Source organism: Chanos chanos, chromosome 6, assembly GCF_902362185.1.
Source record: "Chanos chanos chromosome 6, fChaCha1.1, whole genome shotgun sequence".
Taxonomy (NCBI): Eukaryota; Metazoa; Chordata; class Actinopteri; order Gonorynchiformes; family Chanidae; genus Chanos; species Chanos chanos.
This window is the reverse complement of record NC_044500.1, coordinates 17,745,487-17,772,249: the sequence shown is the minus strand read 5'-3', so window position 1 is coordinate 17,772,249 and position 26,763 is coordinate 17,745,487. Positions and strand designations below refer to the sequence as shown.

At 44.0% G+C, this 26,763-nt stretch overlaps 1 protein-coding gene across 1 annotated transcript; it reads right to left on the bottom strand.

Moving 5' to 3' along the window:
• Window positions 1-290: 290 nt before the first annotated feature.
• On the bottom strand, window positions 291-26,763 carry rpa1 (replication protein A1). The gene is made up of 17 exons (XM_030777477.1): window positions 26,645-26,763; window positions 26,113-26,160; window positions 25,617-25,695; window positions 24,604-24,712; window positions 22,203-22,291; window positions 21,967-22,044; window positions 20,369-20,486; window positions 20,155-20,257; window positions 19,963-20,031; window positions 18,939-19,131; window positions 18,081-18,217; window positions 17,077-17,225; window positions 11,551-11,680; window positions 6,743-6,919; window positions 5,499-5,606; window positions 5,080-5,166; window positions 291-494 (listed from the first exon to the last, which is right to left on the bottom strand). The coding sequence occupies exons 1-17, from the start codon at window positions 26,675-26,677 to the stop codon at window positions 390-392; spliced, it is 1,812 nt and encodes a 603-aa protein (XP_030633337.1). The 5' UTR covers window positions 26,678-26,763; the 3' UTR covers window positions 291-389.

The following is a 26,763-nucleotide window of genomic DNA, read 5'->3' as shown; positions in this document are numbered from 1 at the left end:
CCAAACATATCAGCAGTTTCCAAAGAGGTAAAGTACTCAGTCCCCCACCAGTCAGACACCTGGGGGGGGGGGGGCAACACTACACAAGCTTTAATGACCTGTTCATCTCTCAAAAAGCTCAAAATAAACTGTGTGCCAGACAAGCACACAAAGGCAAACAAAAAAAGATTGGAAACGGTCAATTGTAACAAATCAAACTAAAATCACACACATAGACACTATCTGAGAAAAGAAAAAAATAAAAGGAAGCAAAGCAAAACTGTGACGTTTCACAAAAAAAAGAAAAAAAGAAAAAAATTGTCTTTCGACACAGGGTGTGAAGTGCTGTCCGGGACCAGAGGGAAACCTGGCCCCGACGGCGGGTTAGTCTTGGTGAGGCGCCGTGGTTCCTACTGCGCAGCCAGCTTTCTGATGTTCATGATCAACCTTTTGCTGTACTCCTTATGGTCTACAGGTTTAGCCTCCACCACTGTCACTTTGATACGGGACTCATCCTGCAGAGAGAGACAGAGAAAGAGAGAGACTCAACGTTAATGACTCAGTGGGTCTCAGCAGGAAAGCTAACGGTATGAAAAATGGCAGCAGCACCAGACAGACTCAGTTACACCTGTGCCTGGATGACATCATCGCTCTTCGTTGTTGTGTCTAAATGTGCGACTGCATTTCACAAGGATGACTTCTTTCACGTTTAATCCGTCATGATGAGCTGAAACACTAAGCCAATGTCCAATCTAATTTAATTCCCTCAAAATATCCAATACATATTTGGGAGGGGAAAAAAAAACACTACTAAAGAGAGAGAGAGAGAGAGAGAGATAAGGAGATCTGCCTTTGTAACACTGCATTCGCACTGGCAGAGTTTAGGCGACTGTGAGAGATGGAGCCTAATCTCTAATGCATCACTGTAACAGCACGCGGTATGGGCCTCAGTCTTCTACAGCCAGCCAGTTGTGTAGGGCTAAGTCTCCAGGCTCTCCTCTCACACTCGCCCTCTAGTTTAACCACATCTGAAGACTTTAAAAATGAACTTTCCACACCTACGACAGATGTCTTTATAAGCCATGAAAGATGAACAGTTCACTCCATTACTTTAACCTAAAAGCCCATTTACCTCTGCCGTTTGGCAACGTGGCAGCTCTCCCTGGCCTATAAAGAGACTTTTTTGTTGTTTTTTTTAATGCGATGCCTGCGAGGGCAGGAAGGAAAATGCCAAGCGGCAAATGATAATCTGCTGATTTGAATGAAGTTTACATCCTCCCAAAGCTCGCCGGCCTTTCTCTGCCGCTAGCAGAAACGATACAGGCTAAACAACAGCTTTGTGTTGCGCCCCCCCCCTCTCTGTCTTACTCCCCCCATTTATTTGCCATATCAAACTCAACACATGTCAAATTACCATTTAGATATTATTATAATCTTGGACATGTAGCCCCTGTCCCCCCCTTCTGTGATGAATGGTAAAAGGTGGGTGCTTAGGGGCTCTACAGTCTTCATGCTGACAGTGTTTTTGTGTTTTCTGGGCTTCAAAGGCGGATGTTTAAGATGCAGTCAGAGTGTGTGTGTGTGTGTGTGTGTGTGTGTGCGTGCACGCTTAGCCTATGGCTTATGTGATACAACAGTGTTCAGCCAATAGGAATGTGAATTAAGCTACTGCCACTGGTGTGAGTAACTATTGCTGTGTGCGTGTTTGTTTACTGTTTATAGGATCCCCATTAGCTGAGCCATACAGCCCAGCTTTTTCTTCCTGGGGGGGTTCCAAAAAGTAAAAAACCATAATAATCAAGTGAAAAATACATTACAAGAACCATCAAAATCAAATAAAAAATAAAACAACTACAAAGACACAAAAATGAATTACTTGAATAAGAAGGACAAACATTCAAACATTGCTGTGTGTGTGTGTCTCTTTTTTTCTTTCTACCCACCACAGACTGTCCACTACCACCACTACCCACCACAGACTGTCCACTACAACAGACTGCCCACTACCACCACTACCCACCACAGACTGTCCACTACAACAGACTGCCCACTACCACCACTACCCACCACAGACTGTCCACTACCACCACTACCCACCACAGACTGCCCACTACCACCACTACCCACCACAGACTGTCCACTACCACAGACTGCCCACTACCACCACTACCCACCACAGACTGTCCACTACCACAGACTGCCCACTACCACAGACTGCCCACCACAGACTGCCCACTACCACCACTACCCACCACAGACTGTCCACTACCACAGACTGCCCACTACCACCACTACCCACCACAGACTGTCCACTACCACCACTACCCACCACAGACTGTCCACCACAGACTGCCCACTCAGCTTTACTCTGACCAGACAACAACCGTTCCCATGCCCCAATCTCTCTCTCTCTCTCACACACACACACACACACACACACGTTCTAAGTCTCAGACAACAGCCATTCACACATGCCCCAGTCTCACACACACACGTGCACGCACGAACACACAAACTCTCAGAAGGTATAAGGCGAGGTTAATGCAGGGTGTTCTCCATGTGAAGACTGAATGGTCATCTTCACATTCTGTCAAACCTTTAAGGCCTGTCACTCGCACAACATTCGTCATATCGTACTGTTCTCAGACGCTCCTCCAACCACCACCAAGCGTGCACACACACACACACACACACACACACACACACACACACACACACACACACACACAGAGCACTGCTGCCACACAACTAACTGTGACAGAGTTTGTCAAGCGATTAGTGTTGGTCATATCTCGCCAGAAAGCCAGGATTTCTGTGGGCAAAGCGAGGAGAATCAAGCTGCCATTTGCTATGCAAATCCACTGCAGTTTCTTTCTCTCTCTTTTTTTTTTTTTTTCTTATTTTTTGCACACGCCATGAGAGGGCCGGGTTGAGCCAGGGAAGCTAACATTTCAGAGTCTGAAACAAACATCACAATGGCCACCGTGGCTCTTTCTCTCCTAAAGGACACTTTCGCCTTCCTGAACAGGTTAGCCACATGCTGGTGACGGAACAGACATAGAGTGAGAGTTGCACAATGGAAGAAATTGCTCTACTGTATTCACAAAAGGCAACACAGAAAGCCAGCTCTGCCCCAAAATATTTGCTTAACAAAACAAACAAACAAATAAAAAAACACACATGTTAATTATGAGGTGAATCATGAAATATTTCACTGGTAATTCTGACTAGTGGTGCTGTTATGTTATTAGGGACTCGATTTTTTTTGCTGTTCTTTACATTTGTTTTTCAAAATGATGCTGTAAGGAGAAAGAAAAGGATGACATGTATTATTTGAAAACAGTCTGGCCGTTAGCATGCTTCTACTACAGACTTACTCGGACAGCAGCTCAACTGCAAATAAATGAACAGGATTCATTTAGTTAAAGTGTCACTCTTTTTTTTTTTGTTTTGGCTTTTGGGGGGGGCTTCTTTCCAGAGACAGTAACACGTATCATCACTGCAGTGTTTTGATTTGAATTTGAAATAAGACGGACTCTCTGAACTGTTTGGTCATTCCACTGCAATGACTGTTTTGATGTCTATCAGAGTCAGTGTCATTTGTAAATACACACATTGCATGTGTACTGTAGAGCTGAGAATATCCATCATGCATTATCACTTCAATGTCATTTCAATTGAAATCATGTTTAGTTAAGAGGCCCACATGACACTAGCTGCATAACCCCCAAATAAATGTGTCACTTGCAGTACTCCACATGCTTTTCTTCCTATTTCAATAATAATTACTATTTCTGTACAACACCTCGACTTGTCCTGTGTCGGGCTGAGTTTCCGTGCGAGCAGCGCGGCTGACGGACGGAGGCCACGCTTTGATGGGTTTATGTGCTGCTGTCACCTAACGTTCCTGCTGCGCTGAGGACATTAAAACCCAACCCTTTAATGTGTCCAGATGTTTCTGCTCCTCTGACAGACTCAATGACAGACCGAGGCTCCTTCCAAACCTGCACTGACAAAAACAGGATACTCTCCGCCGCGCCAGGCGCCGCGTTTTCCTCTCCCGCCGCCTTCCGGTTTTTTTTGACCTCCAAATGTGCTGACGGACTGCTCGGGATTCCGATTACATTAGATCATATAATTTAACGGCCTCTCACAGACATGATGGGGCTGGGAATTTAGACACTGATATTGCTTTCGTAGATGGGGGTACTAATTTCCCAACGGGTGGTGTAAACGTTATTAGAAACTGGCTCCCGTCCATGGGCTTTGGCCCTAAAGATACATGGATGCTGCGTTCATAAACGCACACTTCTGTGCTGCTGAAAACACCGGTTCTGAATTCACTACAACTTAAAAATCACACGGAGAAGCCTGAGCGATGTGATGTGGTTGCACACTGAGTGAGGAAGGGGGGGGGGGGGGGGGGGGGGAGTGGTCCTCCTGGCGAGAGCTCCACATGTTCGGAGTTTGAGATGGGGAAAACAAACGCCACACACCCCTGACTGTGGAACTTGTGCACGCTATCAATTCCCCTGTTTAAGAGCCCCGTGTTAACACAGCTCCAAATGCTGTCCAATCCTCGCAAACGCTGTCAACTACCACATCATCACGGCTAATACAGCAGCGCATCTCTAACCCTGCTACTGCTTATTAGTCCAGCCAGAGAGAGAGAGAGAGAGAGAGAGAGAGAGAGAGAAGGGGAGAGAGACACCTTTGTTGAGTTCCCACAACTGTCTGTAGTCCACTCATAACAGGCAGAATAGTGTAAGCAATAATGCTCTTCAGGAACCAATCAAAGACCCAGGGCAGCAACAGAGAAAGAAGTCTCTCATGGACTTAAAAGAGGGGTTTAAAAAAAAAAAAAAAAAAAAACCTGTCCCTAACCCTTTTTTTTTTGGCATTACCAATTGAACAAAGTGACAAATGAGGCCGCACTGCTTATCACACAGAATGCCACGTTTTGAAAAATTAACAAGATATGGCCGGCTATGCAGGGAGGGAAAAAATAGTTATATAAAAAATAACGAGCGACTTCATGATCCTGACTTGTCGGTTAAACGCTCTGATCAAATAACAAGCTCCAATTAGCCAGTGACTCACATTGAAAGTCTCCAGTTTGACTCGGTTCCGGAAGACAAAAGTATTGAAGTTGGCATTCTGGAAGACCTCGTCAAAAGCAGCTTCGTTCTGTAGAAAGCAGCAAGAAAGAATAGGAGAAAAATTAAATAAATAAAAGGATGACATGATCATTAAAACAAGTCATTAAGTTGTTTATGGGGCCAACACAGAAAAGTGTAACTCATTCAAATGTGACACTTTTCTCTGGGAGGCCTCCAATTCACTAGTCACCTCTGTGTGTGTGCATGTGTGTGTGTGTGTGTGTGCGCGTGCGTGCATGAGTGAGTGTGAACGTGAGTGAGAGAGAGTTTGACCTGCATGCATGCGCATGCATGTGTGAGAGCACATGAGTGTATATGCGTGTGTGAATGTGTGTGTGAGAGAGTGTGTGAGAGTCTAACCGAGTCTTTGAGCTGGCCTAGGTAAGTGGAGTTCTGGCCCAGAACGACCTCTGCCGTGTCCTGAAAACACGTCACCCACTGGTTATCCCCAAAATCAGCCACATTGGCCTAGCGGAGGAAAGACAAACAAACACACTGAGTCAGCAAGGACATGCAAAACACACAAACAAACAAACAAAAAAAACCCCAACCAACCAACCCACTCCTTCCAAACAAGAAAAAAAAAAAAAAAAAACCCAAAAAATCCATTTATCCATAATTTACATCTGATTAACCATTATATGACACTCCTCAGCTGAATGCAGGTACTGTTGAATATGTGAATATGGAGATTTGGCGGAGAGGAGCATCAGAGGAGAACACAGCCCAGGCGTGTTTGCAGCGGTGCCGGGTGTGTGTGTGTGTGTGTGTGTGTGTGAATTTGGGCTTAAGGTGCAGCGTTGGGAAGAATAGCAATGCGCAGACTGGAGAGGGTCGGGAAACAAAAAAAGGGAAAATCGGCTTATTTCACACGTCTGGCTGCCGAAGCCGGGCTTGCTGACTAAATGAGTTATAATATTTTAATGCTGCTATTTTTAAAAAAAAAATCATTTTAGCTGGAGACAACCAAGAAAACAGCGGGAAAAAAAAACCCCACAACGCCCCCATGTTTGTGAATTTGAGCAGATCTTTGGGAAAATTGAACAGAGACATGGACAACAACAACAACAAAAACAAAAAAAAGAGAGAGAAAAAAAAGAAGAAACAAGAGAGCAATTAACAGAACACAGGCTAAATTGAATAAGAGTAAAAAACAGCCAGAGTGACTCATAAAACAGCAATAAGTACAAAAACACGGCTCCGAAATATTAATGTTCAGAAACTGTCTGTAAGGGGGAAATTAGGGAAAAGGGAAGAGAAAGACCAGTTGGGCTAAGAGAGGAGAGGAAAACAAAGGTGAAGGAATGAGAGACAGAGTAAAGAAGATCTACTGAGAACATGCTGGGGCTGGGGTGGGGGTGGGGGCTTAAAGGAGATTTAGAGGAGGGGGACGGGGGAAAGGGAGGATAAGTCAAAAGAAAGACAGGTAGAGATCAAGAGAGAGAGGGAGAGAGAGGAGTGTGGGAGAGAAAGCAGTCACACAGCCAGGTGTAGAAGTTAAGACAGCATGTATTTTGGAGCAGAGCCGGTGTGTGTGTGTGTGTGTGTGTGTTGGGGGGAGGAGAGAGAGAGAGAAGAGGAGGAGTGCCGGAGGAGGAACTCACGGAGAGCATGAGGCGGTACTTGAAGTCGGGGAACTCGCGGTCACACTTCTCACAGCGGTACATGCCGTTGTGCTGGTCCACCACCTTCTTGTTGCAGTCCTTGCTGGGACAGGCCTGGTACAGGCAGTTCTCCTTGCGCAGGTACACGATGGTCCCGATGCAGGTGAAATAGTCAGCCTGAACACAGGAGACGCCGCGCATTAGTCGCAACACCAAACAGGCTGTTTCCAGCTAATTCACATGGAGTCAACAGACAACATTTTACAAAAACATTTAACGTCTGAAACGTTATCGTCACAGCACACGGCCGATGCCATGAATTATTCAACAGGAACTTAAGTAAGCGTACACGTGTAAAAAAAAGGACGGGAAATAACCATCGCCCTGCTGCTGAAGTAAGTCTAACGTAAATGAGCAGAATCCCAGCTGCATTCATTTACAGAGGAATATGCAAAGTGTTCGGCATCCATAAACATAAATAGCCCGTTTAAATGTGAGCCTCAGCCTGGGCGGGTAAAGAGCGGGCGCCTAGCGGGAACGCACGCGGCACTTCAGAGCTAAATGAAAGCATGAGAGCTCAGGGAACTGTGTGATGACGGGACGTAAAGTGACATCGGGCTATGCATGAGAACAAACAACACACTCCTGCTTGTTTTAGACTATCAAACACACCGCTTCAACAGGCAGAACCTCAGCCACATGTGAAAGGAAGGTGTCTGGGAGTGAGAGGGAGGGGGGAAAAAAAAACAAACAAACAAACAAGAAAAGAATAAGAAAGAAAAGTTAGTTTGAGAGAAGACGGTGAGTGGCTCCAGGTCCTGTCCAGGGCCCCTCTCAGAACATCATACAATCACAACAAGACACATGCATACACATACACACCCTAAGCCAAACACATGCACGCCCGCACGCCCAAATGACTCCTAAGCCATTACAACACACAGTCACTCACACACAAACAAACCCGTAGCCACACACACACACACACACACACAGTGTGGAGTCTCCTGATTGCGGGTTAGAGGGTCAGTAACTGAACATGTGTGCCAATAAGACCAACACACATGGCTCCAAACAGGAGCATCAGTGCCCAGGCACCACGGTAACCATGCTCCAGCCCATGTCAATCAGTCACTACTACTTCACCATGGCAACCATGCTCCGGCCCATATCAATCAGCCACTACTAATTCTCCACAGCTGTCTGAACAACAGCTCTGTCTCACACTCACCTGAGGGGAGACTGAAAGGAATTTTCTTTCGTAAACGTAATCAGGACATCTTTATTCATATTTATAGTGCAAAAAACTGACTCCCTAATGGACTGTGGGGAGGAGGGGGTCAGACAAAAAGCAAAGGACATTCTGCCCGTTGGTACGCTGTGAATTCTGCATGCTAAATGACTTTTTCTTCTCTCTAAAGAATCATGATCCAGACAAAGACCTAAGGCAAAGTCTTGACCTCAAGTTTTCCCAGGAAATGAATGGAAGAAAAGAAAAAAACCACCAAAAAAAAGAGGGAGAAAAGAGATGGAGAGCGAGAGAGAGAGAAAAAAGATTTTCTTGCATAATTGATTTTTCTCCTAACAGGTTTACTGCTGACCATTGTGTTAGCACGTTCAAGGGAAATCGACCCCAATTAACTTCCAGAAGGAGCAGAATTGATACTCCATGTCCCTTCAAACAATTAAGAAGCCTGAGGCAGTTGACGACAGAAGTTTAAAAAAAAAACAAAACAAATAACAGCCCACTGTTTATAGAGCCGGACATCCTTTTCAATTACAGGCATTTCATTTCAAAAACACCATTCGTCCAACATTTCCGCCTCGGTAACAGAGCAGTAATTAATTAAGTAAACACCTTGATAATTATCACGTCACTCTTTCTCTTTTTTTTCTTTTTCTTTGTTTTTTTTGTTTTGTTTTCAAAACAAGGCCAGCCAGAGGGGCCTGAAAGATTAGATTGTGTTTGTTTGATTGGCTGTGTAGGATATGGCGTGCGCTAGCCGGATCAGGCTGAACGAGGGGTGGCGTGTGTGCGCACGTGTGTGTGTGTGCACGCGAGTGTGTGCGTGTATGTGCGCGAGTGTGGGGGTACGGTTGCGTGGCAGTCGCTCACTGTCAGTGGGGTAAGGATGCTATTGTGAAGACACTGACACAGGGGCTGTGTGACGGCCACAATTAATTGCGGGCGGACTAGCTCAGCGCCTTCGCAGTCCTGACCTTGTGTCTCTCCATCCGAGTGAAGTGGAACAAGACATGCTGAGCAGAGTCTCAAGCCCTCTCTCTCGCTGCATGTGTGTGTGTGTATATATATATATATATATATATATATATATATATATATATATATGCATATATGCATGTGTGTGTGTTCTGCCGTCAGCCCAGACCCTCATCACGCGGCGGAGCAAGCTGCCATCCTCACAGCCCCTGTCTGCCCCTATGTTTCCTTTTCTCTGGGACTTAACGCCAGGCTGTATGGAAATCTCCTTAACGGCGGAGCAGTGCTGGCAGGGGCCCAGGGGAGATGGGGGGGGCGGGTTAGCGAGACAGTTATTAAAATAGGCCGGTCAAACACCGCGGTGCTGGCCAGCCACGGCAAAGCTGGAGGATAAGAAAGCTGACAGGAGTTTTCACTCTAACTCCACAGGCAATAATCTCAACAATGGACAGGTTAAGAGGATGTGAGAGCACTACGACCAAAGGCTCCACCAATCAGAGCAGTCCCGTGTTGGGCTCTCGGCGTCAGTTGAGTCACGAATGTCCGGATCTCAGCGTGACTGCCTCGTGGGACCACGCGGCGAGTTCGCCATGAAAACAACTTAACGATCCATTTCATGTCCTGTACTGCTCAACGTGAATTTTCTTTTTCTCAAAATCTCAAATGTGTGCAGGTGGCAGGTGGGGAACGAGGCAATCTTAGAGGAAAAACAAGTTTATTTCAACACTTCTGGGCAAGACAGTGATACAATTACCATTCAGTAATAGCCAAACAGCTGAATACAGAATGTTCTAGAACGGTAATGGCCTCTATGTTCCGTTCTTTGCTTTGAAGCGAGTTTGGTAAGATATTTTGCAAGACATGAGAGGAAACCAGAATAGCTTTCACTAGCTCTGGCGCCTATAAATGTGTACGAGGAAAGGAAAAAAAAAAATGGGAAAGGGGGGAAAAAAAAAAAAAAAAAAATCAGAAGTTCAAAACCAAAAATTCTCATATCACACAGACCAGGATCCAATGACTCACAATGAAGACGCAGCAAGATGGCCAGATGGCCACGACTTCACCAAATCGCATTTGACTTATTTGACACCCTTCCTTGAGTCTTCCTTCTTTCCCTTCTTTTCTCTCTACGCTCTTCACTTCCCCTCTGATATCGACATACCTCATACTCAAGTCTCTCGCTACCTGGCTGTCCAAAATTCTTTAGACCATATCACATCAGGCCTGCATCGCCAAGTAATTCTCACTTTTCTCTCATCTCTCCACTGACCCCTCCACCACCCCACCCCTCCCATGTCCCCACAGTGTTTGCTCCTCAGCTGCAGATGTCCAGACAGGGAAAGCAGGTTAGATCTTCTGTTTCTCTGCACTATATCCACAATGAACAGATTGTAATGATTTCATGAGTTCATTTTTTTTTTTATTGTTTTCCAGCTAATCTTTAGACACAGTATTTAGTCAGCCAGCTTTTGTGGTCTTTACTAGAACATTCTAGAAGGGCAACGTTAATATGGATTGAGGATCTGTGTCGATTGGTTGTCAATAGATCAGTGAAGGACTGTGACCTCTCCCTCGGCTGTTTTTTTTTTTAGTTCACTATTCTACACTGTGTGTGGTGCCCGTCTGTGTGTCTAGTCCAGTGAACCAATGAAACAACAATTTTGCTCTTCATGTTACATGATGCTTTTCCATCCAACAAAAAACGCGTCGTCTAAATCTCACCTTTTCTCAGCCATGCTTGTGATATTTTTGTGTCATCCGTGGTTTCATTAACTGCACACCTCTTTTTCTAGTGAGCAGCCTTGGCGCAAAGCCTTCGCTTTTCATGTGCCAACAAAAACAAATCTCTTTTATTTAACAGATCCCTCAACTGACATAATGCAGGACGACCACAAAGTGATGGCTTTATTCATAAGATTAAGAATACAAATAACTTGCATACAGTTATCATGTGTGGATAAGAATCAAAGTCTCTAATTTACTAAATCATTAAGCTGCACATTCCCATATCCAAGACTTACTAAATTAATAAATAACTAAATAAATAAATGGGGAAAAAGAAAAAAAAAACCTCTAAAGGGGAGAACAGGAGACAAGAGGCGATTTACTATGCAGCTTATCTGGACAATAATCGCTTCATTATCAAGCTCAATAAAACTGAGCCCTGCTAATCTTCCTTCTCTATCTTGGCAATAAATGGAAGTAATACTCAAACACACACCTTGAGAAAGCTCGGTTGGAAGGGCATTAGTGCCAGTGATTAATGAACGTGGGCCCATCAGACTCCATGTCTCTGGATACAGTTCCAGAAACGCCGCGCGGAGTCATTCCGAGAAAGTGACTGATTAGCGCCAGAGAAATGGGCACAGATGGACTGACAAGGTGACACGCAGCTTACCGGCGCCTGCATTCCGTCGGCGGTTTAAACGGCTCGCAAAAATTTTGCTAATTTTGTGTTTCGCCCTTTTCATTCCCTCCCCTGGCACTGAATGAGATGCCCTGAGTGACTGTTAATGAATTAACAGGATGGGGGAGAGGAATCTCACATGCGTGTGTGTGTGTGTGTGTGTCTGTATGTGTTCCAAACCTTGTCTCCATGGCCCAGATGCTCGTTCTTGATGTCTGCGAGGGTCTTCCAGTTGGTAGAGCCTCCTCCTCCACCCCCCCTCATCTCCGTCATGGACTGGCCATCCAAGGCATGGCCCTCTTTGTCATACCTGCCAGGACACAAGCCACAGTCCTGTCTGAGCTCGATTCACACACGTTAGCATGTCTGCTGATCATTACATCAGCTGCAATTGCCTAAGTGAACATCAACCGCTCCAGTAACAGTGCTAAATGGCAGGTCAAACCCCTCATTCACGCTAAAAATACAACATCCTCCTTGGTCTACGGAACCCCCCCCCCCCCAAAAAAAAAAAAAAAACAGTCAACCAAATGAAAAAAAAATAAATAAAACATTCAACGATTCCAAGGAGGGTGAAAAATGCAAGCTTAAAAATAAAGAAAAAAAGGAAAAAGATGAAGAGAGAGAGGCCGTGGTGCTGGCTAGCTGTGAGAGGAATCATCAGTGGAGGTAGAGTGGAGTGAGATGGGGTCAGGGATGTGGCGGTGAAAACAGAAATCCATTTTCACAGACAGCTCACTGCCCTCCAGAGTGCCCGGCTCGAAGATACAGCCACCATGGAGAGGGGAGGGTCGTAACAACAACAATAAAAACACTGCTTGGGCTGGAATGTGGTATGTGAGGGATCAATAGCGTTTACTTAGCGACGGAGGTAAGGATGGAAATGCGAATCTTGTAGTCAGGGTCTGTTCGGGGAGCGGCGTCTAATTAAAAAAATATCCCTATTAATGGAGAGAATGTAGCCCTGACCCCTGGCACGGGCCCATTTTACCTCCTTGCTGAAAAATGGGTTTAATTCTCTCCCGTGGCACCACTATTCCTTCATGTCTGTGCTCTTCCTTACCATTTCTTACATATGAGAGGAAGACCCTAAAAATAGTGCTGGTAATGTTGCGAAAATGAATCACAACAGCAAAAAAAAAAAGAAGAAGAAAGAAAAAACAAGAACAAAAAAAAGAGCCTTCCCCTGTGTGGCTGGGTTTCTGAATACACTGAACACAATGGAAGTACCACAGAGAAAAAGGCGCAGTTTTAAGAGACTTTGGAGTTTAAGAGTACCTGCTTTCCTTTTCAAATGTTACGCATAAGCTACCAAGAGACATAAGTTGTAGCTTTACAAAGTCTTTACAAAGCGGTTTTAAAAGTTATGAATCGCGACTCTCTAAAGGAAAAATACTGCAGGGGGAACGGGTGACAGCGTGGTAAAGTATGAAGGCAGAGCTGACCGGGCAAGCTTCAGCGCGTGTGAGAGATGCGGAGAGTCATAGCACCCGGCAGCGGCATCGTACGGAGGCAGGACGGGGGGACAAATTGGAGCTGGCACGGGCTTTGAGGCGGTGGACTGACAGGAGAAGGCTTAACCCAGCATGTCTGAGGCAAACCTAACAGACTGAGGCAGACAAGAGAAAGGCGGGAGGGGGGGGGGGGGGCGGGAGACTGGATGCAGGATGGCTTGTCACATGTCAAACACAGCTACTATATGCTGTAACGGACTGAAGCAGCACCATGAAGGGACATGTGACATGACAGGGCGGGGAGGGTGTTGGCTGAATGGATGGGGTGGAGGGTGGACGATTCAGGGCCTGTGGCTCGAACGGATAATGCTGAATGGTGAGAGGCACGGAATCTTTTTTTTTTTTTTTTTTCTCCTTGCCGTTCTAAAGTGGTCAGCCTGCAGCCTGACCCATTTCTTACTAAAAAGGTTCACAGGCCTTAATTTATTCACCAGTTCCTCTTCCAGTCACGTCTGTTTATTTGCCAAAACACTCCAGAGGAGATTAACAAGGAAGTCTTGCAGCCCGAGATGACAGAAATATTGCATCATCCGACACGCACAACGATGGGTTCGTTTTGTAAAAGGGCACGTAAAAAAAGGAAAAAAAAAAAAAAAAAAAAAAAAAAGAGGTAAACAAGCAAATAAACATAAAAAGACATAACCACATATTGCAGAAACCTGCTAGTACTGACTCACAACATCTACGTTAAAGTGGCTAAAGAATTTCGGGACAGAGACGTGCATGGGAAAAGAGGAGAACAGGGCGACAGATGGAGGATTACGGGCGGAGGCAAGTGTCCAGTAGACAAGTTCCACGTAAGTGAGGAGATGGAGATGTGTGAGGAGGAAGCAGTTGTGAGTCAGGGAACACTAAAAGCAGGGAGGCGAGTAAGTGTGACCGCCAACCTCTGACTAAGTGAACAACGGTGAAAGAGTGCAAATGACAACAGCCCTGGACAAACGAGTGTGCCAAGGCACAAGCAGACATGACAGATAGTCTGACTGACAGCTAAGGCTGCTGTTCACTTGGTTTCCCAGATGTGCCCTGGACATGTGCTACCACCTACTGGACAAGATATGCAAAAAAAAAAAAAAAAAAAAAAGGGGGATATACTTCTCTCCAAACGAGGACGAGACAGCAATATTGAAACAAAACTCTAGTGGACACTCTAGACTGAGCCAAAGACAGAGATTCACTCGTTAAGAAAAAAAGGGCTTTTCGAAAAACCAATTAGAAAAGTGACAAATCTGAATAACTCAAATCCGAACAAGGGCGGAGACAGAACGTCGTTTAAACAAACAAAGGCCACAGCGAGTAAGAAAACAGATGAAGCGGACGACAAATTAACAGCTACAGTCATCTTGTCCTTGATATAATAGCAGGATTAATCACGAGGACAGATGCACGCTGCTGCAAGAATTTCGAGAAAACTAGAGAACTAAGACATATTTTAAAGACCATCATCAAAAACAAATGTTTTCTTCCGACGGAATTACACAAGACAACAATGGCTGTGAAACATATCGCTTCCTCCACAACAAACTAACATCCTTTCAGTTGGTGGAAATTCTTTGTTTTTTTTTTGTTTTTTTGAACGAATGACGCACTTAGCGCTGTCCGTGATACAGACCATTGTTCCTAACAGTGCGTTTAAGAGTGATGAATGGTAAGGGTCTATTGTTGTGATTAACCAACACACAGAAGAGTGGTAGACTCTTGAATCCATATGGCTCATTAGATGGAGATTAAAGAGAAACTCGGCACTTCTCCGAGCAGTACGGGGAGGGATTCGGAGTGGCATAAGCGATCGTCGCGAGTTCGAGTCGTCAGGTCTCATGAGAGTGTTCTCCACTAAATCCCTTGGGTTTGCGGCTTAACGGATCAAAGGAAAACATCTCCACTTTAAAAAAAAAAAAAAAAAAAAGATGGCGATTGAAAGCCTTGCTTCCATGGGTCTAGAAGTCTATTAATACCTCGATCATCACTGACAAATTATTTACATAAAGTGGCTTTTCCCCGCCCCCCCGTTCCTCAGCACGCTCCTCAGAAGAGTCTCAGATGCTGAGCTAATTTTTGTTTTTTCTTTTTTTAAAGACTGTGGTTTAATGGTTATAGATGTAAACCAGGTTAATAAATGCCTCCTGGAGTTTGATTGGTTTTCATCTTTGGCATGAGAGACTTGGCTGTTGGAATCACTGAAGATACTGGAGCTTTGGCCAATCATTAACCTGGGAACTGCTAATTGATAGATGCCAGCAAGCTCTTGAGTGGCACCCTGGCCGCTCAGAGAAAATGCCAGAACCACCAGTGAGGTGCTCTGAAACCGCACCAACATTAACTAGCTCGTTATCCCTGGCTCTCCATGTGAGAAAGAAAAAAAAAAAAAAAGGAAAAAAAAAAAAAAGTAGAGCGGAGACTCCTGCAGTTCAGCTCTAGTGGAGGACGAGGGGAGAGGAGCCAGCCTCTTCCCTTTAAGCTCTGAAAAACTCATTAAAGCACTGACAGTGAGCATGCATAACCTCAGCAAAGAGAGAGAGGCTCATATGAATTTCACAGATACATAGCTAAAGGAGCATTCTAGACGTCAGAGCTCCAGTGAAGAGCCAGAGCACATGCAGAGGTCAGCAAGTGTATGTGTGTGTGTGTGTGTGGTTGGGGGGGGGTTTACGCTAGCCCCTCCCTCAATCTCTCCTCATTCTCTGAGTTCTTTCACACCCTGTTGAGCATATTATGCAAATCGCTTCCGCTTAATAATTACCGCACAACTTTTAACTGAGCTTAAAGACTGTCTCTTCACTTTGTCCAAAAAAGGAAAAAAAAAAAAAAAAAAAAGAACCACACATACGGTGGGAGGGGAACAAAAAAAAAAAAAAAAGCTGGACGTATCAGAAAATACGAGCATGATTTTTATTCATGCTCTTTATTCTTCACAGTGTTGGTCTCATTTCCCAGAGGGACGCGACCTGTTACTGGGAGGTAAATAAATGAGGTATCTGACTGAGGCCAAATCGATCCGGGCCTTTTTAAAATAAAAGGAGATGTCTGCCTTCATCTGGGGCTGACGGCCTGGGCTGCCGGTTGTTAGCCTGGGCATGTGGTTCCGTAGGCAAGGGAGGGGCACGATCGATGCGTAGGTGAGCTGTGGCAAAGGTTAAACGAGGCCAGTGGCGTTCCTGTTCGCCCCACACTGACGTCAGACGCCCTCTCAGCTTCTTCGGCAAGACACACACGCGTGCATGCAGCATCGCCGCGCCCCCAACCCCACCTCCCATCTCACCCCATTAAAAGGTTTCGGCTGCTATATCAGCATGCAAATGAAACACCTCTTCAACCCCGACGTTTGGCGCAAACAAGGGGGGGGGTGTTTATTTCTGGACCTGATGAAAACGGCATGCCATCATTTGCTTGGGTTTTTTTTTTGTTTTTTTGGGGGGGTTTTTTGGTGATGAATAAAGGAGCTGGCAGGAGAAAGGGCCCGGAAAAAGATGAAAGAGTGAGTCATTACTGTTTTTCCATTCCTTTGCAGGAGAAGCCAATAAAAAGGGAATCTTCAAGGAGAGCAAGGGCCCAGAGCTCCTGCGAGAGAATGCACTGAGAGTATATCTGTGTGTGTGTGTGTGCCCTACCCTGTTCTGTTTTCTATTCAGTTAGTAAACACAAACAAACAAACAAATAAAAACTGCCTTTTTTGCTCCGGCTCTCAAATATTTGTCTATTTCTGCTGAACAGAAGCATACATACTTAATATGACAGTGGTATGTGTCATGTGAAACCTCTGGGGGGTGCTGGAAAAACTCCGCTAAGTATGAACAATGAGTTGATTTTCCTTTGACTGCTGGCTAAAGAGCGCTAGGCTTCTTCACAGGTACAACTAATCTTGATCTGGAGAGCTTGAGAACATTATCTTAGAGTTTGGGGGGGGGGTTGTATTTTTGTTTAGAGTGTCATTCTTTGCCTTCCTACACTTCTTGTCCTCATTCCAAGAAGTAGAACAAACCCCCAAAAAAGTGAAAAACATCATTAACCCTTACCATTACCATGCAACTCTAAACATTAACCAGACACAGTCCAATGCATGAGGAAAGTCAATCTGTATTCAGCATACTGTCATCTCTAATCAAGTTTAACTCCTGTTTTCCCCTCAGCGTATCATGCAGCTTTTTTTCTCTTTTTTTAATGTTGAGTATAAACTACCGAGTTCAGGACTTACCAGCCTTTGAGCTTATAGGCCTCAGGCATATCTGGGTTTATCATGACGGTGCTACTGAACAGAGTGGAAAGGGAACGACCCCCGAAATCAGACAGCTTCGCCCCCTTAATGGCCAGGATCGGCTGCCCAGTGGCATCGAAATTCTCCGCCTGTGGGGGTAGAGAGAGAGAGAGAGGGAGGGTGTTACGTTTTACCACTTGATTATGCGTACATAGTGCATTCAAGTATCACAGCAGGCTACAAGAGTCTCCTCTTCACGCAGGTGCCAGGTATTGGCAATTCTAATTGCCGTTTTACGCTCCGTTCATCTTCCGCTCGGCAGTCCTCCTGCCCAGATGAAGCGTATCTGGAGGGCAAAACAGAAAAAAGGCAACAGCATTCTGCCGCTCGTCAGAGTTAGAAGGATGGCGGCGGCCCAGGTCCTCGTCCCCATATGGCATTTGGAAAATAAACCGGGGGGGGGGGGGGGGGGGGGGAGCAGCTCCTTCATCACATCAGGCGGCTCTGTTTACACAGGGAGCGCAGGCCCATCAGCCATGATTAAACAAGAGGACAGCGGAGGAGCCCTTCCCCACAGGTCTCCTCTTAAAGAGAGACACACACACACACACACAATCAGAGCCTGATACACATCACATATAACACAACTCCAGACACGAGACAGAGCAGGAGGAGCAGGAGCACGGCTTCTCATTCCACTGGGCACAAGGGAAACAACCTGAAAAGGGACCTTCACGAGGGAATGTGAACGTTGTTTTTTTTTTTATTATGAGTGACTGTGCAAAGACACGTTCTTTGGATGTCAGTTGTAATGTTCTGTGCAGTTCGATGTATTTTGTATCAGTCCAAAAACTACATTATATTTCCTCAGAAACAGTACCATTAGGAGTCTGATAAAAAAAAATTTACTGAATTAGTTGAACTATAGATTTAGTAACAGTTCTTTCCCCTCTGTGCGTGTGTGTGTGTGTGTGTGTGTGTGTGTGCGCATGTGTAAGTCTTACCTCAGCTCCCCACATTGTGACCTGGATGACCCGTCCAGACATGTCCATTAGCTGAATGTTCCTCTTGGACACCTCGCGGCTGTTCTTCGTAGTGATCCGAGTCACGTCCTCGGCACTCTTACACACTCCGATCACATCTACACACATCACAGGAAACAGCTTTTACATCACAGACTGACCGGACACACACTTCAACCACAGAAAAAAACAAAGCTGTCTCAGCACAAATTTTAAAGTCAAAGCTAACTTGTCTGGTTAGACCATCCATACCAACGCAGGACTAGTCATGGTTTCATTAACCACGCCCCCCTCCAAGAATAAAGCACTATGTAGTTTCGTTCAGTCCACATATAATCTAATAAAATGCATCATAGTTTCATTATATTGAGGATACATACACCTGTCTCCATGGTAATGCTCTTATTGTCTGTTGGTTCAACTCATTTGGTGTAACTCATTTAGACGTGCTTAAGGGCGGTTTGTAAATCACCGGTGGCACCCCCAGTCAAAGTCTCCGTAAGAGAAACGACTTCTGTGACACTTGCTCTGTTATCATAATTACAACTACGCGTACCACCTCCTCATTTTTCCTTATGACGGAGCTCTCTCCTCTGCCTTCCCCTTGTGACAACGACGAGGAGCAAAGTCAATCTGTGCCACCGGCCATTACTGTCATCAGCATCATTAATAAAACATTTATCGCTGCTATTATAATTACCGCAACCTCCCAGGTCAGGGCTGCAGCCGCCTCCGACCCACACGCCCACGCGCACACAGTAGATGTAATTCTCGGCTGGCGATGGCCGCTTTACGGCTTTTGTTATTGTTATTAATTACTGTTATGGCACGGGCCCTCACCCACGATAGCATCTTTGTCCCGAGCTTCCAGGTCAGCGATGGAGACAAAGTCACACTGCAACATGGGCACATCCTGGCTGTCCTCGCACGGGATGATGGTGGACTCGCCGTTTAGGGTCATCTCGTAGTCGTTCTTCAAGGACGTGTACTGCTTGTTGGCAATCTTCAGCGTGCCTTTAGAGATGTAGTAGACCTGGAGAAACCAGACAAGAAGCGTTAGGAGTGCCAGAACCGAGGTCCCCACGGATGGGCAAATCCGCTCTGACTGGTCTGGACTGCAAAGACGATTTGGTTTTTAGAGAGGTCACAGCGAGGAAAGAGTGTTGCATTATTCATGGCGGAGTTGAGCAACATCTAGAGAAACGCCAATTTGATTTCCGTCGTGAAATACAGCCGCTAAGCGATATCATATTTGTTCTTATTTAATAGGCTATTTAATATTGTGCCTTGTTGTCATAGCCGCTGGTACTGAGGACGGATCAGGTTTTATTGGCAAAATAATTTAGAGTTGGAATATTACATCTGACGGGCTTTATTGTAATTTGCTCGCTGCTGCAGGTCTGTCTAAACAAACAAACAATAAACGGGTACTGAGGAAAGAATCAACATCCCTGCTCCTTCTGTCAACCTCAAGTACGTGTCCTCCTTACTTTGTCTAAACTAATGTTTCGCGGGCGATGTCACGATTTCTTCAACTTGTTTTCAGAAACTTTATGTCTGTACACGTTTGTAGCTGAAATATGCACAATGCATGCTAACAATCTGCAATTGTCCGTTTATGTATCTATGCCAGATGTAGTTAAACTGTAGCATAACACTACATCTTGACTGTAGTTTAAGATTACGGTATTTCATTTTTGTTGTGCTGCTGCAAAAACATTTAAGAACAATATCCAGATAGAGAATCACCCCTGGCTTACTGTAAGAGTATTGTCATGGCCTGTAAATTAAACAAAACAACAAAAAGAAAAATACACACAGGAGGAAAAGAAAAAAGAATGAGGATAAGGTGATGGACTCATACTTTGCCTTGCTCAATGAGGCTGTAGAATTTGTCCACCTCCTGATTAAAACCAGTCACTCTGATCTCTCCCTGGAATAAAAGCATAAATAACACTCCATTAAAAATGTGGAACACGGGAAACAAAAAGTGTATTAAAAACACTAAACCAATGGCCAATAAACCTATGGATTACTAATCCTCAAACACACTCACACTTTCATCCACGATTTCCATGGAGAAGAGTTTGCCATCGCCACGGGAGTTGCTCCAGGTACGAATTCCGCTCTTGTTGGTGACACGAGCACGGATGGTCCACCTATAGAAATGGTTTTTAACCACGTTTGTTATTGAAAACGTCATTCGCTGTATACCTAACTAGTGACATTTCCGTTTGGTTAAACAGCTGCAGACTGGTGTCTGTACTGACTTGGACTGGTACGGGTTGAGGCTGGCGATGGGCACCACTTTGGAGGAGCCTCCTGGAGTGCTGGGGGCAGTCACAGTCTTCTTCCCAAAGTCTCGACCAAAGCCTCTGCTCACAGAGCCTATTCATACAGAGACAGAGAGAGAGAGAGAGAGAGAAGAACTGACTGATTCCAGCATGCATGGAGTTGGAGACCTGGCTGGCTTTACCACAGTTAATTAGTCAACCACCAGGCAGAGTAGAATTTCTTGGAAAACACACAGATTCTAGAACAATCTCTGTGCCACCCTGAAGAGGGTACAGACGCTCTGTTTTCTTGGTATTTCATGAGATGCTGCATTGTGAGCACAAGGATTTCAAAATCCACACGTCCAAATCAAAAGCATAAAAACAGCAAGAGTCTACTTGTCTACCTTCTGATTAAAAGAACTCTGTCTAGGCCTCCCTGAAGCAACAAAACCAGATGAACATTTCATTTGTTTATCCAACCCTCAAAAAAAACAACAACAAAAAAAAAACCACACCACAAACCCTAAAGATTTCAGCCCTGTCAGGTTTTCCTCTTTGGACCGAACACAGTACGAGTCTCTGCGTCTGCATTTCCACTGCAAACCTTTTCAGACAAAAACCACCCTGTTTTAAATGTGGTTAATGAGTTGGTTTTTGAAAATGTAGTCCTGGTGTGATTTGTTCGAGGAGTGCAAAGAGAGGCAGCGCTATGGAGCAATTTTCATTCTGACAACTCAGAAACCCTTGCAGCCTCATGTAAGTGCTTTTCTTCCGGCAGAATCCCGTTAAACAGCTGGTTAGCAACGCCACCCATCTGCTTGTGTGATCCAGTCAAGAACAAAAAAAAAAACGCTGCAAAGCATTGCTTACAAAAACAAAACAAAAAACAAAAGACAAAAAAGAATGCCCAGGACCTTCATAGTTTAAAACAAGGCTATTTTATCCTATTTTTAGACATCACCGTTAAGAACATCGAGCATAAAAGATTTGGGTAAAGAAAATGTACTGAGCACTCCCAGCTACTGAGTGTGGATCTTAAGAGACCCATATACAATTAAAGGCGGAAAAAAAGGAAAGCGAACACCTAAGAAAAACAATTTAAATATTCTTTTACCCTCAGTTAAAACACGACACTTACAACCAACCTAATGCATAGCTGATATAATGGAGACATCTGTAATGAAGTCTAAATCGGACGTTTTTTAATTGCGATTAATCACGACTTCAGAGTTAATTACAGTTGTCTGTGCAGCTGTCTACTCTATCAGGTTCCAGAGTCCTCTCCGAGTCCAAAATACATGCATTTAATAAGCACTCTCAAACGCACAAATTTGTCAAACTGTCAACAGTATAAAATCTGCTGTTCCTCTTTAAATGTTATGATCATTTTTCTAACATTCCTGTCACAAAAAAAAAAAAAAAAAAAAAAAATCACTGTAATTTTCCTACTGCATAATAAAACAAAAGCTGCCACCTGGTGGCAAGCAGAGAAAGTGCAGTGACTGACCTATATTATGCAACTGATAGCCTATTTATATGGTACATGGATGTTTCACTGGATGTCTGGAAATGACTGAGAAGTGTCTGCTCACCATCCTTCCCATTCTGAGGCTGAAGTGGACGTACGGTGGGTGCAGGCGTCGTGGTTGTCTGCGGTGCCTTTGACTGTCCTGCAAGGAAGGCGAGATCGAGCAAAATTAAAGGCGTGTATCAAGTCATGCATGGCGTATGAGCCAGGATGAGGTGATAATTGCCACACGGTGTGGCTGGAGGAGAATGAATGAGCCGTTGCTGGCTACTCATATGCGCGCTTCAGCTCCATTCTTACCTTCCACATAGGGCGTGGGCTCTCCGATTTTCCCCGTCATCTCGTTGGCGGTTTTGACCACATCCACATCCAGGATAACCACCACACGGCTGCATCCCGGATCAGCCACCACGGAAAAAGAAAAAAAAAAAAAAGGAGAGAGAGAAAAAGTAATGCCATGTCAGTGCGACGCTACATTTGTCACTGATTTAAAAGGTCAAGCACATGTAAAACTGACATGTCCAAGGGGGAGGGCAATGCACACAGCAGACTAGCCAAGACTTCTTCAAACAATAATCAGAGACAAATCAGCAATCTTGCATGGGCAGAGGGGGAAAAAAACAAACAAAAAAAACAAACAAAAACAAAAGAACAGGGTCCCTGCTGAGGATTCCTCATTCCAGCTGCAGAAAACACTTCATATCCCCATGTTCCTGTGGCATGGTCCAGATAAAGCAGACACAGACGACACTGCCGTCCAGCTTTATGAGCTCACAGGACGGGAGATGAAGACAATTCATTAAGCTCTAACCCATCACGGGGTGAGGGGGGGATGTTTTCAGCCATTTGGTCTGTATTGGATGGGTCAGATGGCAAAATCTTTAACACATATTTACAGTAGCATTAGACTCCATTCCTTTTAACTGTATCGACATTCGGATTATGAATGTTTATTGAGCTGAAGGTGTTCTCTGTAAATTGCACACTCTTTTACATCAAACAGGAAAGTAGCGAAAAGAGTAGAAATTGTCCCTTCGGGGCATGCAAGCGCGAGACGGCTTGCTTTGCAGACTACAACCCAGGAAAATGGATTTCTCTCATTATGGAAAACATTGAGCCTGTGTCATGGCAGAAATACTGTGGAGAAATACTGCGCAGATGACAGATCACAATCTGCATGCATGCATACACACACACACTCATTTTCACCTGGACTCCTACGCTACAAGAGCCAAAATTTGAAACAACTGTTAATATCTAATTTGATGAGAATACATCTTGCTAAGAAACATACAGTTACTGTCACCCATACAGACAAGGAGAACTTTTCAATTTCGTGCCTTCAAAATGATAAGTCTTACCCATCAAGTGTAGCCAGTAATTTACTGCTTTCCATTCTTATTTATCTAGCAATATTATTCATGAGGTGCTTTCCTTTACTGGCCTCGACTTTGGCTTTTAACATCCGTCAACAGACTTTTAAATTCATATAGCATTATTTTTGCTTCAAATCCACGTAAAGGGTTCATTTTCTGATGACACATCAGGGTAGCATAATTCTCTCTACAACATGCCCAAGAGTGGCCCTGAGTATTAACTTAGTCTTTTAAATTACTCAAGACTGGACTTTGGTGCTTAAACCCCACCAAAAGAGGTTTTTTTTTTTTTAATAGAACTGTACCCACCATAGCCAAACTTCTTTGACTGGTTCTGTTAAGGGTTTGTCTTTATGCTGGTTCCTCTCAGTGTTTGAAATCTTACTGGCAATGGGCTTTAAGACTATTAAGACTATTAAGACATTAAGACTATTTCAGAGGCAGACTGTGGTCTTACTGGTCAAACTGGTCAAATAGTCACTCAGCCCTCGGTCCCATGCCAGAGACTGAGCTGATACTTAGGCAGGATCCATTTTGTGGAAACGTAACACATGGTTTACTGTGTACTGTGCTTCTGTTCTCACAGTTCATTTTCAGTAAGTGAAAAAATAAATAAATAAATAAATAAATAAAGGAGAGAGAAACATAAGGTGCAAATTTACCTGCTAACAGACAGCAACAGCTTTTACTTTGCCAAAGTGAAATTACCTGCTGAGATAAGAATTTTCAACTGACATTTACTGGCCCACCTGTTGTTTTAGCTTGTTAAATAAGCCTGCATGTGTTCCTTTTCTTAAGGCACTCAGAGACTCAGTGCAAACTATAATTCCTAAAATATCAATTTCCATGTGAATTTGTGAGCAGCATTAATTGTTGCTTGGTGGAACATTTTTTCGGTTTGCAAAGTGAGGCGAGTATTAAGTATCCTACCTTACAGTTAGATGAGAAAACACAAACCATTACACTAGCCTGGTTTGGCATCCAGGACCTATGTCTTTTCTTGGCCTTTCACACTGACGAAGAACATTATGCTCACACCACAATACATAACTATCATTTTCATCGTGTCTGTAACGTGTTACTGTCTAACACTATTCATACTGTTACAGAAACTGTGATTCCATCAATATCAACTTGCCGGCTGAAGCAGTTCCTCTCAGAACTGAAACGACATACGAATGAGATGGTGTATGAATTAAGAACCACTACGTCTGTCTCACTGTGTGACCGGCCACAGCAATTGAGAACGCGACATCGCCGGGAGGGGGGGGGGTGTTGTCACATAATAATGTCTGGGAACCAGCATGGTGGAGTAAAGCGCTTACCGTCCATCCTTGAGGACGTTGGTGACACTTCTCTTAATCAGGCAGACGGAGTTAGGAGCCAGCTGGTCCTGCTCAGCCAACGGGTTCAGCTGGGTCGACAGCATGAAGGCTGCAGGCAGAGCAAAGATGAATTACACCAGATATGCACCAAACTGTTTAAGCATTACACTACATATGATCATATCAAAGCCTACAGAGCCATCCTAAGGGAGTCCACATAGCACCCTGCCCCACACCCCAAAACTTTATCATATAATAAACGTGTTCCCCAAACGACCGCTTCAGCTCGATCTGCATGTAGAGCATGAGAAGATTAAGACACTCAGAAAAAGTGCCTTTTAGTGCTACCAACTTCCACATGACTTATTCATGAACTTGCATGTTATCAAGAATTCAGCACATTAAAAAAAAAAAAAACTGAGACTGATTTTGTTTTTCTTTTTTTTTTTTTTTTGATCATTTTAAATTCAATTCCCCATATCATCTGCATCTTCTCTACCTCCTGCTGGTATGTTCTCAGAATTTCCATGCGTGAGACATGTTGAACAGAAATCCCACTAGTTTTTTTCTTTTTTTTACTTATTTGTTCCAGTATCAGAGTTAAAGAGAGCAGATGGAGTGACTTGATATTAAAGATTTTCCTTTACCCTGAATAATTTAAAAAGTCAGCACAAGATAAGACTGATAGAGGATTATTAAACATAATGAGTTCCATCATGTGCTGCAGAACAGCAGAAGGTCTTAATACTTCATTAAAACATTAATGCATGCAACAGCTTTCTGCTTTTCCAACAATACTTACCATCACAAGTCACAACAACCGTCATCACTGTTCTGTGTTACTATACAGTTCGAAAATACGGTCTTAAGTCATAACAACGTGTTTGTGGAAACAGAAATAAAGTTCTGACGCATATAGATGCTTTTTCTTCTTTCATTACAATGACCCTAATAGGGAAAAAAAGAGAGGCCATAAGTTTGAAGATAAGATTTAATATCCGCATGTTACTCACAGGACATTGTATGTAGTCCATCGCTCATCATGACACGATATCGCGCTGGTCCGCTGCCTCCATCGATTTTACGAATGTTCTTAAACAAAATGGCAAGAGTACGTATCAATCAGGCTGTTTAATTTACATACTTCAGTCACACAAACGTTAAAAATGTTAAATATTAAATAAATGTTCAAATTCATCTTATGCTGTGATATAAATACTTTTTAAGTAAAAATCCCACCCAGTGCTCACAAAACAAGAGGTATTCCTTTGTGTTCACAGCAGTATCAGAATAAGGTTCGGTTAACGTTACTCCTTGCTTGTGTTCTTTATTGACAACTGATGCATCTCCTTATTTTCTGGACTAAATGCAAGTAAAAACCTGATCATGTTCAAAATTTCACTGTTGAGTTATCTCCAGTAAAAATCTTGACTACTGCTGGTTCAGGCTTAGCCTGTGTCCGGAAGACCGACCTGACGTAACAGAGCCAGGTGATACTATGTTACTTACCACTAACTGAAGCACTGGATTATTGACATCGTTGCCTTTGGCAAAAGCCTAAAAATCAAAACAAATAGACATTTCTGCATGTTGTATTGCTAAGAGTACAACGATGCTACACAAAATGCATTAACGTTAGCTGCAACAAAGTGCTGTTCATAACTGAGTGAAGCGAGGTTAGCCATCCTAATTTATGACGGCATATTTCAGTTGTTGAATATTTAAGGCAGCTGTAGAAAGAAATACAGGACAATTAACACTGAGATCATCAACTTTTTAGCCGCCAGCTAACGTTAGCTATTTCTACCCCAATTGCTGAACCATCACTGACAGTTCAGTGGGATGGCTAAGTTTGCAATCCCATAAGATAATGTTTGCTGTTTAAGGAGCTAATCACAACTACAATCAGTCAAACTATTTTATGAGTCAAAAAACACATACAAAATGGTAACTGGCTAACCTACACACGAACACAGCACTTCGGCGAACAATACACCTGCTTAAATTACCTATGAACCATAGGCCTGTCTTAAACCCTTACCTCTATCGCTCCCTCTGACAATTTAACAGTCATTTCTGCGCAGAATTAATTTTGTCACGACCTTTATTTTTTATTTATTGAAACTCAACGCGCTATCACGGTACTCTTCTCTACTTAGG

Excerpts from the sequence above, each read along its gene's own strand:
- rpa1 (XM_030777477.1), bottom strand. The coding sequence starts at position 26,677 with ATGACTGTTAAATTGTCAGAGGGAGCGATAGAG. Across the intron at positions 6,920-11,550 it reads ATCTGGGCCATGGAGACAAG|GCTGACTATTTCACCTGCAT; the intron begins GTTTGGAACACA and ends TCCTGTGTTCAG. Across the intron at positions 5,607-6,742 it reads AGTACCGCCTCATGCTCTCC|GCCAATGTGGCTGATTTTGG; the intron begins GTGAGTTCCTCC and ends TTCCTCCGCTAG.